Source organism: Saimiri boliviensis, chromosome 1 (assembly GCF_048565385.1).
Source record: "Saimiri boliviensis isolate mSaiBol1 chromosome 1, mSaiBol1.pri, whole genome shotgun sequence".
Classification (NCBI taxonomy): Eukaryota; Metazoa; Chordata; class Mammalia; order Primates; family Cebidae; genus Saimiri; species Saimiri boliviensis.
Window position 1 is genome coordinate 240,266,000 of NC_133449.1, and position 17,080 is coordinate 240,283,079.

Sequence of the window (17,080 nt, forward strand, 5' to 3'; positions counted from 1 at the left end):
GGGAAGAGCCCAAGCTGGTTCTCTTGCTGCTCACCCCCAACCCTCCTCCTGCCAAACCCCGCTCCCTGTGGGCAGGGAACATCCCTCCCCCACAGTCCTCTCCACCTCTCGTGAGCCTGGCACAGTGCATAGCTTGTACTTAATGGTCAAAGTATAAGACTGTCAAGATGAAATGAAGAAGCTATGAACATATAAAATTGTAAAAGACACACATAAATCCTGCACATATTTATCATCAGAAAAAAGTGAAGACCAGGGCTTGCTGAGTGACAGCACATCACTAGACTGTACAAGTGCTCCTTCCCCTATAAAGACAAGACCCAGCTCTGTTTCTTGTCTCCGCAAATAGCTATTCCAGAGGACAGTTCATTTAGCTTGCAGGCATACACCAAAGACAATTTCTCTAAGGGGAAATACAGACACAAAGGATGTAGAGTACAATAATTAAGTTGGAAGTATTAATGGTTAGAAAAATGGTAAATGATTGGAAAAAATGATAGGTGAGATTTGGGAAGCCTGCCACCTGGTGGATCTGTGCAGCTATAGCAAGTGCTACCTGAACTGCTGAAGGTGGCTTACTAGGTCGGTTTACTCACAACCAACTTTCTCTTGATTTAATGACTGGCCTCCTATAGGAGAATTTCTGTGGCACTTGTTTAAAAAATAACAAAAATGTACCTGGCAGACTGTTAAATGTTCAATTAATTCACTTTAAACTACTTTCATGACTGGTGCACAGCGTGAAGAAAATTATTTTAAGTTGCCGAATTGAATACAATAGTAGATGTCAGGCAGTCCAATTTCTTCTCTCAGTCTCATTCTGTGTTAGCTTATCAGTTTGGCCCTGGGTAACTCACTGAACAACTGCTTTTGCATTTCCTTCTCTGCAAAGCACAGATGGGGGATGAGCCCCCCTGCATCCTCACCCTGGTTCACCCCCTTCACTACCCAATCTCAGCCATCTTGCACACTTTATTCTCACATTAACCCAGGCTTCAGCCTGCTGGTTCACTTGTACACCTCATAAACCTTGAGATCTCCTGTCCTTGTGTTACACACCTCATCATTTGGCCTAGACTATCCTGCACCCCTGACCATATACTGAATCGCCACCCATCTATCAAAGCCTTGCACAGATAACCCTCAATTCTTTGACGCCATTCCTGTTCACCCTGGAGAAAAGCCATCCCTCCTTCAGAACTTCTGCCATGTTCCTTAAGTCTGTTCCTTAAGTTGAGCACTTTGATTTTCACCTGATTTTGCCATTGTTTCCCCCTGTGAACACTAGACTCTAAGTTACTGGCAACTGGAGACTTTACATGTAGAGCAGTGTGCTGTGCTAGTGGGAAGTGCAGGCTCCAGAGCCACACCGCCTGGGTGCAAACCATCTTCTGCTCCTTCCCAGCAGATAAGCTTAGGCTGCTTTACAACTCCTCTCTGCTTTTGTTTTTTTCATCTGTGAAATGGGAACATTTATATTTATAGCATCTACCTTAGAGGGTAACTCTGTTTGGATTACATGTGTTTATTTCTGTAAAATGACTGACAAGAGTGTGGCAGGCATCAAGCGCTCCTGCCCTATTAACTATTATCCTTCTGTGTCATTTATTTGAGATGGAATCTTGTTCCGTCGCCAGGCTGGAGTGCAGTGGCGTGATCTTGGCTCACCGTAAACCCGGCCTCCTCGGTTCAGCCTCCAAGTAGCTGGGATTACAGGTGCCTGCCACCATGCCCAGCTAATTTTTGTATTTTTAGTAGAGACGAGGTTTCACCATCTTGACCAGGCTGGTCTTGAACTCCTGAGCTTGTGATCCACCCGGCTTGGCCTCCTCCAAAATGCTGGGATTACAGGCATAAGCCACTGCGCCTGGCCTGTATGTGTCATTTTGGTGTGGCCCTTGCAGTATTTTGCACAAGGTTCTGTGCATATCAGGGGCTTGACAGATATGGGAGGGTGGTAATTGAGCTATCTGATGGCCCCTATTTGAGTACACAGAAGCTCCCCAGTGTCCATGAAAAGGAAATTTCTGAAGCAGAGGCTAGTAAAGTTTTAGGGTTTCTCCTTATGCATTGGGGATGTAAACTAATGCTATACTTAAAAAGCAACTTGGTTGAAAAGAAAATTTCTTGGATCACAGAAGTTAAGCCTGGCTAACGGGAACAGGTAACAGGACTGGGCCAAGTATCATCTCCAACTGTAACTCTAGTAGGTGAAGAATGACGTCGGTCTACTTACAAAGTTTTTCTTAGAAAGACTGATGCTGCCTAAAAGCTTTCCTCATAGCAGGAAAGCTTTGAGGTGAAGCTGAAAGAGAACACTGTCAGGGATTCACATAGCCAATGGGGAGCTGAACTGGATAACCATGACATTTTATAATTGCATGGATCTAGGATGCTGAATGACTCTGGACAAGTTTGCCTGTGCATGGAAGTCAGCGCTTCCATAGCAGGTTCACTTTCAAGTTGTGAAGGTAAATGAGACCAAATGTGAATTTATGAAACATAGAAAACGCTGCCTATATTCATAACCCAAAAGACAAACACTGTACATGTAGTCATGCAGTTCTAAGGCTACACCTAATCCCTCTGTCAAAACTTCTCCACCTTTTTCTAAGAGTGCCATGACATTCCGCACAGTACTCTGCAAGAATAAAACACTGTGTAAACAGCATCTGAGAGTACCACAATATAGCCAGCTTCCCTGCTGTTAAGCCAATGATGGCACACAGGAGCCCAGCACTGACACTAGTCACTTAATACTCTGTTTTCAAGAGTCATTGGTTAAATCTGGAAGAAAGCTGCATGATTACACAGTTCACTGGGAGGATAATTAAATCCCCCGTATCCTCTTGGTTTTATGACGCTGCTTACTCCTCTCGAGCGCTTCTTTTATGACAGGCAGAATGCTCTTTGGATTCGTGACAGAGTATACCATGGCTTCAAAGGGCACCAATGGCTCTCCACTCCACTATGTTTAAGTAATTTCAGTGACAGCACTGACTGCATCCAGGAATGAAGGCTTTGGGTTGTGCAAGGTTCTTCATAACCAGACGAGGGCAAGATAATAGAAATGGGATCACCTGAGTCTGCTAAGAGACCTTGCCAGAGTCCTCTAGGGAAAATACACATTCAGATTTCATAGAAGCAGGAAAGCAGGAAGAAGTTTTAAAATACAGCATACTATTAAAATGCTTCACAAAATAAATCACGAAAGTGATCAATTATATCTCAGCAAAATAAGCAAATGTCTGTTTCTCAATATATATTTCAATATACTTTTTTATTCTGATGCTGTGAACCATAACTTTATATGCTAAAGTCAGCAAGTGGCAAATCAAATAACTGAACGGAACTATCTAAGAGGATCAGTGTGTGTCCTTTCTCTCTCTCCATTTACGGTCATGCTTCCTGTGCCCTTCTTACTCCATAGGCTCTATTCAGCCAACATTTTAAACAGAAATTGATCCCTATTTAATTTGTATAGAGGAGAGAGAGGCGTAATAATTGCCAGAACCTCTTCTTTCACTACCATTTATTTTCTATAATTTATAGTACATATGTATATATTTACAATTTTGTTTTTCAAAAGAACTCTAACTCTCAGACTATACCTTCAGATTGAACCTCACAGTTTAATACAATTTTGTTTTCTACTATACTAGAATAAAACCTGCTAGAAGTTCCTGAAGAAATTCACCTTTAGGACAGGTGACTTCCGAATAGATGTGTGAGGTATATATACACAAAGAGAACTCTTAATACTTAACAATTTAGAATGAGAAGCAAAATTAAATTAGGGAACGAATACGCAGATAGAAGGACATTATTTCATGACATAAAACAAGAAATCATACTGTCTTTGTTGTAAGATTAAACCCGAGACGACTGAATACTTTCTCAGTACTGAGACACGGGTGTGCCACGGGGACACCCAGTACTGGCCCCTTCGGGCTACCTGCCTCATCCACATGGTCCTGACATAAAAAACACAGTACCTTCAGTAGGAGCTCTATGACTTCTGTGTGGACAAGTCCATGCACCGGTTCTCCATTGATGTGTGTGATAAGATCTCCAGCCTTCAGTCCTAACTGGCATGCTGGACTTCCTTCTTCTACGTTCTAAAGTCCAAGAGGAGAGGATATTTGTAGGCAAACAAATGACAACTCTTAACACCTACTGTGTCTTCTGGAAGAATAATGAGTTAATTAGCAAATGTTCTAAGCTTCTAATAGAAAATCTAAAAGGTATGGTTACTATTCCTATTCTGTCATTATTCTAAAATAGGAAACTTTCTATGGTACTTAGACATTTTCAGGTTATGAGAGCTGGGCGCGGTGGCTCAAGCCTGTAATCCCAGCACTTTGGGAGGCCGAGGCGGGTGGATCACAAGGTCAAGAGGTCGAGACCATCCTGGTCAACATGGTGAAACCCCGTCTCTACTAAAAATACAAAAAAGTAGCTGGGCATGGTGACATATGCCTGTAATCCAAGCTACTCAGGAGGCTGAGGCAGGAGGATTGCCTGAACCCAGGAGGCGGAGGTTGCGGTGAGCCGAGATCGCGCCATTGCACTCCAGCCTGGGTAACAAGAGCGAAACTCCGTCTCAAAAAAAAAAAAAAAAAAAAAAAAAGTATCAGAGCCACAAAGGAAAAAAAAATGAATGAGCAAAACATTTCAGGTGATTTGAGAAAATAATTTTTAAAAAGAAGGCTGGTGGCTCATGCCTGTAATCCTGGCACTTTTGGAAGCTGAGGAGGGTGGATCATGAGGAGTTCGAGACCAGCGTGACCAACATAGTAAAACCCCGTCTCTACTAAAAATACAAAAATTAGCAGGATGTGGTGACGTATGCCTATAATTCCAGCTACTCAGGAGGCTGAGGCAGGAGAATTGCTTGAACCCAGGAGGCGAAAGTGGCAGTGAGCTGAGATCGCTCCCCTGCACTCCAGCCTGGGCGACAGAGTGAGACTCTGTCTCAAAAATAAAAATAAAAGAAAGCTAGGATAAAAAGAAAAAATAAAACAAGGAAGGAAACAGGATTGCCTTTGACTATTTCTGTCAGTTTGGTATGTAAGAAAGAATAATAAAATATAAAAACTGGACAGAATTATCAGATGTTAGCTTTTGCTAAATTCAATTCCACCATATACATACAGGGATGTTAAGTATATGAAACAAGTCCCAAATACAAGCTTAAAAGTAAACACATTTTAGCCAGGCGCGGTGGCTTAAGCCTGCAATCCCAGCACTTTGGGAGGCCAAGGCGGGTGGATCACGAGGTCAAGAGATCGAGACCATCCTGGTCAACATGGTGAAACCCCGTCTCTACTAAAAATACAAAAAATTAGCTGGGCATGGTGGCGTGTGCCTGTAATCCCAGCTACTCAGGAGGCTGAGGCAGGATAATTGTCTGAACCCAGGAGATGGAGGTTGCGGTGAGCCGAGATTGCGCCACTGCACTCCAGCCTGGGTAACAAGAGCGAAACTCCGTCTCAAAAAAAAAAAAAAAGTAAACACATTTGCTATTTATCAGCCAACTTATCCACTCTGCAGCTTGGCTGGAAATGAAAAATCCCAAGTGCGAGACATGCAGGTCTTACCCAAACAATATGGTGCACTGTATAGATGTCACTGTCTCCCACATACACCCGGATGGCTCGGATGGTAAAGCCATAGTTCTTCCCTGAACTATGGATTACAATTGGCTGATGTGGACTGGCAGAAGCTGCTGAGGAATCTCGGCTTGGAGAGGAATCTCGTGAAGAAGAAGGGTCCGAAGACAGGGAATGGGGAGACATTGGACTTCCCAGAGGGGAAACAGCAAACATATCTGTAACGATAAGCCAGTCATCAAAGCCCATGCGGTGCACACAGGCATCCATGCAGCCAACCCTCACCACATGAGCCCTGCTGGGACTGGGAGCACAGTCACAACACAAATCCTTTTGTTTCCAATAGCAAAATAAAGACGAAATAATATAAAAATGTTTCTGTCAGTAACTAGCCTGAATCCTAAAATTGTCAAACTTTTAGAGTGTTGCTATTTTAACTAGTTTTTTGGTTAATATTCTCATGTTATAATTTTTTAGTTTCTATGCTAATTAAAAGACATCACAAAGATTAGTTACTTTCTGGCTGTGACATTTTTACTTAAAGTTTTTTTAAGAAATAAATCATAGTTGCATGTATTTCAAGTATGTCTTCATGTGGAGAAGACTATACAGTCTGTAGAAGACTATATGGTATCTGTATTACAGTAACAGATACTGAATTCCAAACTCTTCACTAAGCAATTTTAAGATGGTTCTTTTCAACACACATGGCCAGAAAAGCAATTAATCAACTTACCAGCTGATTTCTACAATATTATTGAATGAATACTGATTAAAGAATTTTAATTGGCCAGGTGCAGTGACTCACACCTGTAATCCCACACTTTTGAGAGGCCAAGGTGGACTTGTTGCTTGAACCCACAAGTTCAAGACCAGCCAGGTAATACGGCAAAACCCTGTTTCTAAAAACAATCCAAAAAAATTAGCCAGGAATGGTGGCACACGTCTGTAGTCCCAGCTACCTGGGAGATTGAGGTGAGAGAATCACCTGAGCCTGGGAAGTTGAGGCTGCAGTAAGCTGTGATTGTACCACGGCACTCCAGCCTGGGCAACAGAGCAAAACCCTGTCTCCAAAAAAAAAAAAAAAAAAAAACAAGGAAAAAAAAAGAAAAGAAAGAAATTTTAATCAAGAAAACAATGAAGTGGTGACTTCTCTATAAACGAACATTACTGTGGTGACAACTGATTCTCTTCATATATTACTTGCAATTCTAATAAGGTTTCTGAGAGCATAATGCAAGTGAAGTAAAGAAACCTGAAGAGGATCTCAGTGCATATTCCAAACCACCAATTCTACTGCTTTCTCTGTTTTACAAGCAAACTGCTATGCTCTGAATGTTTGTGTCCCCCTAAAATTCCTATGTAGGAATTGAACCTCCAAGGTGATGGTTTTAGGTGGGGCCTTTGGGAGGTGATTAGGTCATGAGGGCTCTTCCCCTAATAAATTAATTAGTGCCCTTACAAAAGAGGCTAGAGAGAGCTCATTCTTCCCTTCTGCCATGTGAGGACATAGAGAAGGTGCTGTCCATGAGGAACAAGCCCTCGCCAGGTGCTGAAACTGTTGGCACCTTGATCTTGGACTTCCCAGACTCAGAACTGCGATCAACAAATTCTTGTTGTTTATACCTTACTCAGTCTAAACTATTTTGTTATAGCAGTAGAAATGAACTAAAACACAAATACACTTTTATTTTTAGTTCATATCCCTGTTTCATCTATGTCAATCTAAACAGATCTTGACCGGTCCTGTAAAACTGTGTGTGCACGTGCACTTGAGAAAAGGCAGAATAATCTACAAAACATGCTGAGGTTTAAACATGAGCTCAGTTGGAGCCAGGTTCAAAGTTCCCAGTGCTACTGAAGGCTCATTAGGGTGTAGCTGAGTTCCACTGTGGCTACCACAAGCTGAAAGCATCCATACTACCCACTATTCCAAATCTTATGCTTGTTCAGAGAGCAAAGCCAACTGTTATCAGTATCCTTGCTCCTTCCTTCTCTGACTTCATGTAGCATCTTGGTTCTCTTCTGCTGGCTCCCTCCTGACTAATCAAAGGACACATGAAGAGATGCATGCTGTTAGGCAGGGAACTTCAAGACATGCAGGCGGGAGGAGGACATGTGGACACACACAGATCCAAACTGCTGAAAGGCCAGGTGCCCCGTTCTTTACCTTCTGATGGTCTCCTTTATTTTCCCAAATTGAATACTTTCTTTATTCTGTCAAAGTATGGGCTTTCTCACTAGCTTTCAAAACTACACTGGACAATATCCAATTTACCTTCCTGACTGTGCAGCTGCACTGGGACCATCATCAGGTTATAAAGAGTCACAGAGACTAGGGTTACAGATGTTTGTTTTATGGTGTTAAATGGGACACCTCCCAGAAACTGAATCTGCTAGAGTGAGCACTACTCCCAAATGAACATTTGTTTATGTCAAATTCCTTTCTATACAAATATGAAATTTTAAAAACATAAACAATCCCTTTTATACATGGTCTGTATTCTTCCAAAAACAAGCCATCTGCAATATAATTGGAGTCCCATTCTACTCTCTTCTTGTCATTTGAGTGATACCACAACCATCAGGGTGTATATTTCATTTCCGCCAGTGGGACACTACAGACTTAGTGATCAGTAGAGGCAAAACCAGTTTGTGGGAAAATACTACAATTCAACAAAAGCTTAATTAAGCCCAGTTTTCCAAAACAGGGCAGAAGATGGTTTGCTACCAGTAGGAGGAAGCATAGCTCAACCGACAGGGTTGGGAAAACCTAGAATTTCAATACTGTCTGTGACTCTGTCTCCAGAAATGAAAAGCTTATGTTCTGTATCTATTTTCCTCATTAATTAGATGAGAAAAAGTATATACTTAGCTATCTAAAACAAATGTTGTAAACAGCTCTATAAAGTATATAAATTATATGTAGTCTAGATAAAAAAATTATTCAAGGAAGGAAAATTTATCACTTAACTTGGAGGAAGAAAAGAAAAGGAAAGGAAAGAAAACAGAAATGAGCTTTTATGGAAAGGAAGCCTCTCTTGTACCCCTGATGCAGAAAGTAAGATGAAATAGGCCAAAATGCCCCTTGGGGGCCCTATCAATCCTGCAGGGAGAATTCAGGGTCTGCGGGCAGAAGCTCTCAAGAGCTGTCCTGGGACATGACCCATTATTACTTCAAGCAATCTTGCACCTCATTCAGCATTCCAAATTGGGAGAGGAGGGATGGGACCACATGCACAAATCACACAATTTCATGCAAGTAGTATCTCTCTACCTCCTGGGATCATGAGGGACAGAGCACTGGCAGAGAGGGACTTTGTGACTTTCCCCGAGATTTTCTTTTTTTCTGTGCTTTCTAATCGCTGCCGAGCCATGTGAGAAGTGGGTTCACTGGATGGCTTTGAAGAATTATCTGTACTGTCCACACACTCGCTTCGTCCATTTATCTGATCCAAGTGCTCTGAAAAACTGCCAACTGTACAAAGAAGAAGGGATAAACACGTTCAGGAAACTCTAGCCTAGGAGAGGTGGGAAGAGGGGAAGATAGAGACAGCCAGAAGAGTAAATGCCAGAAAACATACTCCCATGTGGACAGTAGAAAGTCCATACAGTGTCAGGCGAACATTAACAACACGTGATTGGTTTGACAAAGGTGATGGGGAGGAGGAAGAGATGGAAGAGGCGACTATTCAGGCTTCGTTCTACCTGTACACCAGTCTGCTAATTCTCAATCCATGACTTTATTTAACCAGAGGAATTAATTTCTTTCAACAATCTACATTTTTGAAAGCTTGCAGAGATAATTCTGATGCTTCTACCCCTTACACCATGAAAGGCTGGGCTATGAATCAAACATTACCTCCCAAACACCATGGCCACCCACTTCATACTGTGATTACCCTATGATACTGATGATTATCATTATCAATGCTGTTAATCCTAATTTTGACACATGGACTTTTTTCATCACTCCCTGTAGACTTTTGTGTACTCCCTGTCTGCTCGTAGAATACACCTCATACTAGGCTCAGGCATGTAACTATAGAAAAGTGCTTGAAGTGTCTCTTCCCACTTCTCAGCCCATATACCTTCTTTCATTCTACGCTCCCCGTACATTTGAAAGGACAAGCAAGACAAAGGATATTACTCCCTCCATTACTCAAGCTCACTTCATCCTGCTGGCTTTTAATCTAGTGTATCATATGCTGCTCCATCTTCATGTTATTTCCTCGCCCTTCTAAACCTCACCTTCTTTACTTTTAATTTTGTTAATCTTTAGTATAAACTGGAGTTATTTTTAACTTTAAGAAATCGGGACTTCCCTCAACAACGGAGCATAAGAGAGGATTAACATGGAGGTGTGTGGGGAACTGGAACATCACTGGTGCTGAGCCGGTGAATGCAGAGGCCAGGAGTAAAGAAAGCTCTGCAGCAGGGTGACATGCTGAGTCCCCCAGAGAGAAGCTGAGCAGCTATTCCTTTTGATTTGTCGTACTCTTTCTTTCCCAGGTGATAGGTTTTCTATCTTCTTTTTCTTTAAAAACATCATTGATAGCACATTTTTGTCCATCCAGAAGAGACAATACTCATCTCGTTTTTATTTCTAAATGCTACATTATAAGCCCCTTGTGCTTAAAAGTCATCAACTCTCTCATCACTTTTATAGATATAATCCATGCAGAGTATTTCACACCACTATAAATGATCCTTTGAAAGACCAGCCAGCACGTTTTGAAGTGCTGCCCACATGATACTCTGCATGGGAAAGAGTCAGACAACTAGCGTTTCTCATACACTACTATTTGGACACGACTCAGCTATAAAATTGTAGTTTGGCCCTAGACCTTACATCTGTGGTCTAGGCTAAGGGAAGCTGGGGACTTGGGACAGTGGCTATAGGCACAGCACACTTTGTGGTCATCTACTACACGTATGTACAGGAAAAGACTCGTGGACTTCCACATAACACCGATCTGACCAACAAAGGAAGATAATCTTAAGGCAAATGTTAATCTTTTTATTCCTATATGCTAGGCAAATATCAACCTTTTTACTTTTATATTCTTATTTAACAGTATATTCCATTTTCTTACAGAAATCAACTATGGAAGGACTCCATAAAAACTGCTTTGCAAGTAATAAATCTCATCTCGCAAAACTTATGCTTTTCTTTGAGTAAGGTACACACTTCCTTCTTTGTAATTTGGTTTGGATAGGATCACTGACAAGTATAAAATGAAAAGCTGAATCTCTTTACAATGAGTAATTATTGGATACCTTTGAGCAGGCATCCCCAAACTGCGGCCCCCTGAGGTCATTTATCCGGCCCCCTGCCGCACTTCAGGAAGGGGCACCTCTTTCATTGATGGTCAGTGAGAGGAGCACAGTATGTGGCGGCCCTCCAACGGTCTGAGGAACAATGAACTAGCCCCCTGTGTAAAAAGTTTGGGGACACCTGCCTTTGAGCCGCATATCTAGGACTTCAAGACTTTTATTTTTCATGGCTTCAAATACAACGTAGTCATGAAAAAAGAGAAAGAGGTATAAAGTTGGACTTCCCTAAATGCCAGAGTGTGGATACACAACCTTGTGTCACCTCTCCCTCATGCCTCTGCCATCTCATTTTGCAGCACTGCATATAAGCGTGTGCCTCTTTTCTGCCAATGGTAGATAATGTCACCTTAATGTTCTCTAAATGTCAAGGGTTCTTTCTTTTTGGTGGTGGAGCAATATAAAAATCAACAAATTTAATTTTACTACAGTCATGGTTTTCAGACTCCCTAATTACCTTTGGCTATAAGCAAATCAGCTCATCTCTCTATTCTGCACAGCCCCCAAGGCCTTTGATTATTTTTAGTGTGTATATGGGGGAGAGGGAGAGAGAGAGAGAAAGATGGTTTGAATCTCTTAATCAAAATGCATGGCGGAACCTAGGTGGATTTTTTTTTTTAATTATGAGAGTAATCAAATGCTTAGACACGATTCCCCTCCCTTCTCCTCCCACCTTTCTGGTAGTGAGGTGAGGTAGTGAGGCTGAGGTGACTAAAAGATAGTAAATAGTTCACTATATCAAGAAGAAATTTTAAATGAAGGTGAATATACTCTATTCAGAGTAAAGTAACTAAGAACCAGATAAAGGCCTCTGTAACCAGGAATGGAAAATGCCAAGGTTATCTACATGTGATCTGAGTGTCAACATGAGCTAGAGATGGTCAGGAATCTTAGTCTAATAAGTTGCTTTTACACTACTTCCTCCTTGCTGTTCTCTTATCTTTACAGTTAGGATAAGTAGAATTATGCAACATGAAAACAAAACTGAGGTGAAAAGAAAGAAGAAAATTCAACATTATTTTTCCCCACAATAAACTGTAAGGACATGTGAAGCTTCACAGAACCAAACTTATTTCACAGAGGTTGAAATAAATCCAGCCCATTAAATTTGTTTTTCTTGAAATGATTAAAAAAAGCTTACACTATGAATATTCAGTTAGTTCAAAAAATGTTGATGAAAAATCTTGGAATCATTCATAGTTATCAATACAGCACATTTAATGTAGCTTAATAGAAACATTTATTGTAGCAATCCTAAGCCATATCCATCTTTTATTTTTTGAAAAAGCATACATACACATTACTCTATGGAAGAATATGCTGTGCATAAAATTTTTATAAACTAAATGATATTTTAAATGAACTTAAAAGGCTTGTTCTTGAATTAATTGCAAGTTTGATTATCTAGTGAGGATACTACCATTACTAAGGACCAGCAAGTATCCATGATATATTAAGTTCCTTAAAAATCTGTAAAGACACTGTTCCTGGTGTTAGGAAGGTTACATCACATAAAGGTAACATCAAAAAAGTACTTTCAAAGCCCTAAGCCCCCATGACTGCCTCCCATACATGCAAAGATGTCTCAGGAGTTTCTTATTCCCCTTATCCAGAGATGGGGGAGGTAATTTTTGTCTGCAGTGGAGTTATTTCATACGCATGTAAGACACCAATTTAAATCTCAGTATTTCTGACCCCACTTTCCCCTCCTCAGTCCTGGAGGTACCAGGACAGCTTTAAGCGTCTTCCTGCACTCAGCTTGAGTCTTGTGTGGAGAGAGAAATTATTTGGTACAACATAATCCCTTAACAAAAGCCAACTCCATCAAACAAGCAACCATCCATTTCAATGCTAGAGAGAAACCCGGCTTTATACTGTGTATTATGGGTGATTAAAGATATCTTCAAGTGTAATTCTGACAAGTTGACTACTGCTACTGGCTCTTACACTGAACTTTCAGTTAGATAGAACTGCACAAGATATACCTTTGAATCAACAATTGAGAACATGCTCCCTTAGCACGTCCTAACTTCCCTCAAAAGATCCCCTTGCAACCTGGCTGAGAAAGTGAAGTTTGGCCCCAAGGTTAAAGTGAAGCAAGAACAGTTTGCTACCTGGCTGTGCACTGAGGAGGGGTCTGAGACATCTGATGTTAGCTCTCAGGAGATTGTGTCCCAAGCCTAAGGACTGAGGCCATGGAGAAAAGTCTAGCAGCATAAAACGGCCATCCTTACTGCCTGGCGAGGCCAGCCCTAGGAGACACTTAGTGTGGTAAGGAGGATGTCTGGCGCCACGGCCCGGGGCTTACCTGACAGGGTGGAGCTGCTGATGGTGCTGGCTGGGGTGGTGACCTCAGGCTCCTCCTGGGCACACTCTTCAGGAGGAAGGGCTGGCTTTCCTGGCTCCTCATGGGGATCTCCAGGGCAGGAGGCAGTTTCATCTTGTTCTCCCTCTGTTGAAATAGCCAGTTTGGGAAGTAGGCCAGAACTGAGTTTATGTCTGTTGCTTTCAGTATCTGAAGAGTTGGATGTTGATAGCTGTTGCCTTAAAAACAAAACCAAAGTCATACATACATACTAGAAAACTGTGTTCAAGGTGAGTTGTGGAAGAAACCAGGTGAAAATGGGAGTTGGGTCAGCCTAACCAGGACACGTGTAGTGCAATGGTTCTTAATGTGTGGTGCCCAGAGCAACAACATCTGCACAATTGGGGTACCTGTTAGAAATGCACATTTTCAGGCCCCACCCTAGATCTACTGGATCAGAAACTCTGGAGGTGGGCCCAGAGATCTGCATTTTAACAAGCCTCCCACGTATTCTGAAGCTCACTGAAGTTTAAGAAATGCTGCTCTAGTAGCTATGGCTTATATTACTTAAGAGGCATTTCACATACATTTCAGAATATTCTGAACTCCAGCTCAGCATTTCTGTGGATGGCAAGGTTGTGCTTTTGGTTTTGTCCCCAGAGTCTTCCTTCTCTTCTGCTGAGTTCTGAGTGATTCGATCTATACTGCTGAAAACCTAGAAGGCAAATAATTGGTGCTTATTATTATCTACTAGAAAGAGTTTGTCAGAAAAACACTCCAAGTCTTGGGAGAAAAACCTGAGAGGATAACTAAATTCTGAACAGAAACTGTGAATTGTGTATTCAGAAAGTACTTTCCAGTACTGTTGACCAGAATCCTGAGAAAACAGAGAGTGAGAGCGTGCGTGTGTGTGTGTGTGTATATGTGCTTGTGTGTGTGTACATATATGTGAATAGGGAGCTATGAATTCATCACCCTCTCATCATATCTTGTTGTGGACTTTGTATCTGCAAACACAATTCACAGATGCACTGGAGTTTCTAGGCTTCGGGATCAATGCACATCTTGATTACTTTTTAACTATGAAGTCAACTGGAAAAAGCAAATAACAGAGAAAAAGATTTAATGGCCACCAGTCAGGGGTAGGAAGAAGAAAAATGAATTGGAATTGAGTGCAAACAGAATAATAAATTATCTGTTTCAAGACTGGGTGGTGGTGTGGCAGGGATACAGTGCACATTTTGTTATAAAAGCCAGAGGTATTTGCTTGGCTTACAAATCACATACATAGACAGGCAGCTTCCTATACGGTACTGGGATTCCTGAAGGGGATCAGAGCTCAGGCAAGCCCAAGGTCTCAGCTACCTCTGAATCTCTGCTGTCTCACAGGAAGAAGAGAAGGTAACAAGGGGATCTAAGAGCCTAGGGCAGGAAGCACTCCCTACTGCCCTGCTCAGACACTTGCTGCTCTGATGGGAATTGTTCTCAGGCCTCCTATAATCTACTAGGAATAGAAGGAAAGTGGCTAAAGAACAGCAAACGGCGGGAAAATGAAATACCCACTAAGGCAAAGACGGAACGGTGTTTAGGGGTTGGCTTTGACGGTTCAGAGAACAGGCCTCGTCTGAGCCCACACTTAGCAAAGCTTCTGCCCTGGGTCTAGGACAGACTGGCTATCACCTTCTCCCGAGAAATCCTTACCTCTATGCCATTCCCATAAACGGGGAGGGTAGTGCTAGCCAATTTGCAGGTACATCTAGGTAATCATTTTGAAAAAGCTACAGAGCACTTTAAAGTCACTAAATGTTATAGAAAAGCTAAACAATAATCATGCAAAATGTCGTGGCAACAGAAAATACATAGCTACTGAAAATAGCAAACGGGAGATAGAGTGCCCTCGGGTTGATTTCTGTTTTTCCTAGGGACCCTAGGTACTGCCTCAGAATTACCAGTTTTCTTTGTTTTGATTTTTTAAGATGGAGTTTTCCTCTTGTTACCCAGGCTGGAGTGCAATGGCATGATCTCGGGTCACCGCAACCTCCAACTCCTGGGTTCAAGCAATTCAGCCTCCCGAGTAGCTGGAACTACAGGCGTGCACCACCATGCCCAGCTAATTTTTGTATTTTTAGTAGAGACGGGGTTTCATCATGTTGACCAGGATGGTCTTAATCTCTTGACATCATGATCCACCCGCCTCGGCCTTCCAAAGTGCTGGGATTACAGGCGTTGAGCCACCACACCCGGCCCTGTTTTGATTGTTTTTTAAATCTTACCTCTACTGGTAAAAAGGCATCTTTCTCAAGCATCAATTTCATTATCTTCTATCATTTTCATGAATCTAGCTTGGCTTCCTACTGCCTTTTCAATATGGCTTACAATTTCTATTTATTGGTTATGAGACTTTCTCTCTTTCTCATCTTTTTTTTTTCCCCCTTCTTACGGAGAATGGGGTTTCGTCATATTACCCTGGCAGGCCTCAAACTCCTGGGCTCAAGCTATCTTCTTGCTTCTGCCTCTCCAAGTGTTGGGATTATAGGCATGAGCCAGCACGCCTGGCAGTTACGAGACTTTACAACCCCAGTCAACTCCCAGCTATCTTTGCTTACTTCAAGGACTGAGCCTCCTCCTTGTGTCATACTCTGTGTGATCCCTAGGAGAAGACTCTGCACAGGGAAGCTCATGCTCTTCACCCTAAGTTGAAAGCAATGAGTGATGCCTTCGTAGCCTGGCATTGAGCCAGGTGAGAGATGTTCAAGGCAAGGTCGTAAGGTCGCCATATAAGCAGCAGTTACACAGTCCAAAAACAATATGGTGGGTGCAAGCCTGTGTCTCTAAGAAAACCAGATCTTAATGTGTGGAGAGAGATATATATTATCACAGTAGGATAGAGGCAGACTATAAGTTGATGTAGTCAGTTTTCTTCAACGAAAAGGAATTTTAAGCATAGGATACCTCAAATCCCAGAAAGGGTAAGTATCCAAGCTGCTCAGGGATAAGATCTGGCCAGTGGGAGATTCTCTCAGAGAGACTCTGTATGTTTTTGCCACATTTCACTTACTTTTGAAAACCGATGTGAACATGAAGAGAACTGCCTTATTTCCACATTAAAGTCTTCATCATTTGTGTCATCCTCTTCCTCCGTTTCCATATGATGATACTTCTCAGACCGAGCTGCAGTGAAATGTTTGGGAACAGGTCCAATTACTCAGATTTTCAGCTTTTAGATATTTTAATTATGAGTTTCTGTATCAAATCAACATTATGTTTAAGAACTCAGAGATATGAAAAGGTTCAAAAGCAAAGATAATTATTTATCAAGTAAAGCCCAAACAATGTTTTATGTCATATAAAGCACATACTATCAAAATAACTTGTGTCATCCTCAGATTCCAGCTGGGGAATAAATTCTGCCTTCTGTCTCAGCAAACTGTTCCAGTCTAAAGAACGGAAGAACCGATGCTGTTTGACCTCATATGCACCACCTGGAAGGGGACAGGTAGAGACAGAGAGGAAAGTGTTAAACTATCCTCACTAAGCAAAGGCAAACATCAGTTTTTAACAATTTTGAAAATGTATCAGCAGAGAAATACACACATGAAAATCATCCTTTTTCATTCTACAACCAAAGCCTCACAAATTTTTCTGTTAAATTATCAGTAGGAGATTTGATGTTGCTAACAGCAGTTGCTACGGCACTGTTTTTTTCTTTGTTAGTTTTTTTCCATGACTTCCTCCATTTTTCAAAGGTTAATGATGTGGCCACTTACAATCCCATTATGCTCAACCTGGAGAGGTGGATAAATATTGGCCCACAGCAGACTCTCTCATG

The 17,080-nt window shown here is 41.7% G+C and overlaps 1 protein-coding gene across 13 annotated transcripts in view; it reads right to left on the reverse strand.

Annotated features, from left to right (window-relative positions):
• The window catches only part of MAST4 (microtubule associated serine/threonine kinase family member 4), a 573,771-nt gene that overhangs the window by 11,613 nt on the left and 545,078 nt on the right, over positions 1 to 17,080 (reverse strand). For 9 of the 13 annotated variants that reach the window (XM_074385262.1, XM_074385256.1, XM_074385253.1 and 6 more), the window contains 7 exons: positions 16,611 to 16,733; positions 16,310 to 16,422; positions 13,839 to 13,966; positions 13,255 to 13,490; positions 8,890 to 9,090; positions 5,601 to 5,830; positions 3,996 to 4,118 (listed from right to left, as the gene is read on the reverse strand). In XM_074385262.1, coding sequence (XP_074241363.1) covers positions 3,996 to 4,118; positions 5,601 to 5,830; positions 8,890 to 9,090; positions 13,255 to 13,490; positions 13,839 to 13,966; positions 16,310 to 16,422; positions 16,611 to 16,733 — 1,154 coding nt within the window. The remainder of the gene's footprint in view (positions 1 to 3,995; positions 4,119 to 5,600; positions 5,831 to 8,889; positions 9,091 to 13,254; positions 13,491 to 13,838; positions 13,967 to 16,309; positions 16,423 to 16,610; positions 16,734 to 17,080) is intronic. The other 4 variants (XM_074385270.1, XM_074385304.1, XM_074385308.1 and 1 more) reach the window with 1 other exon arrangement.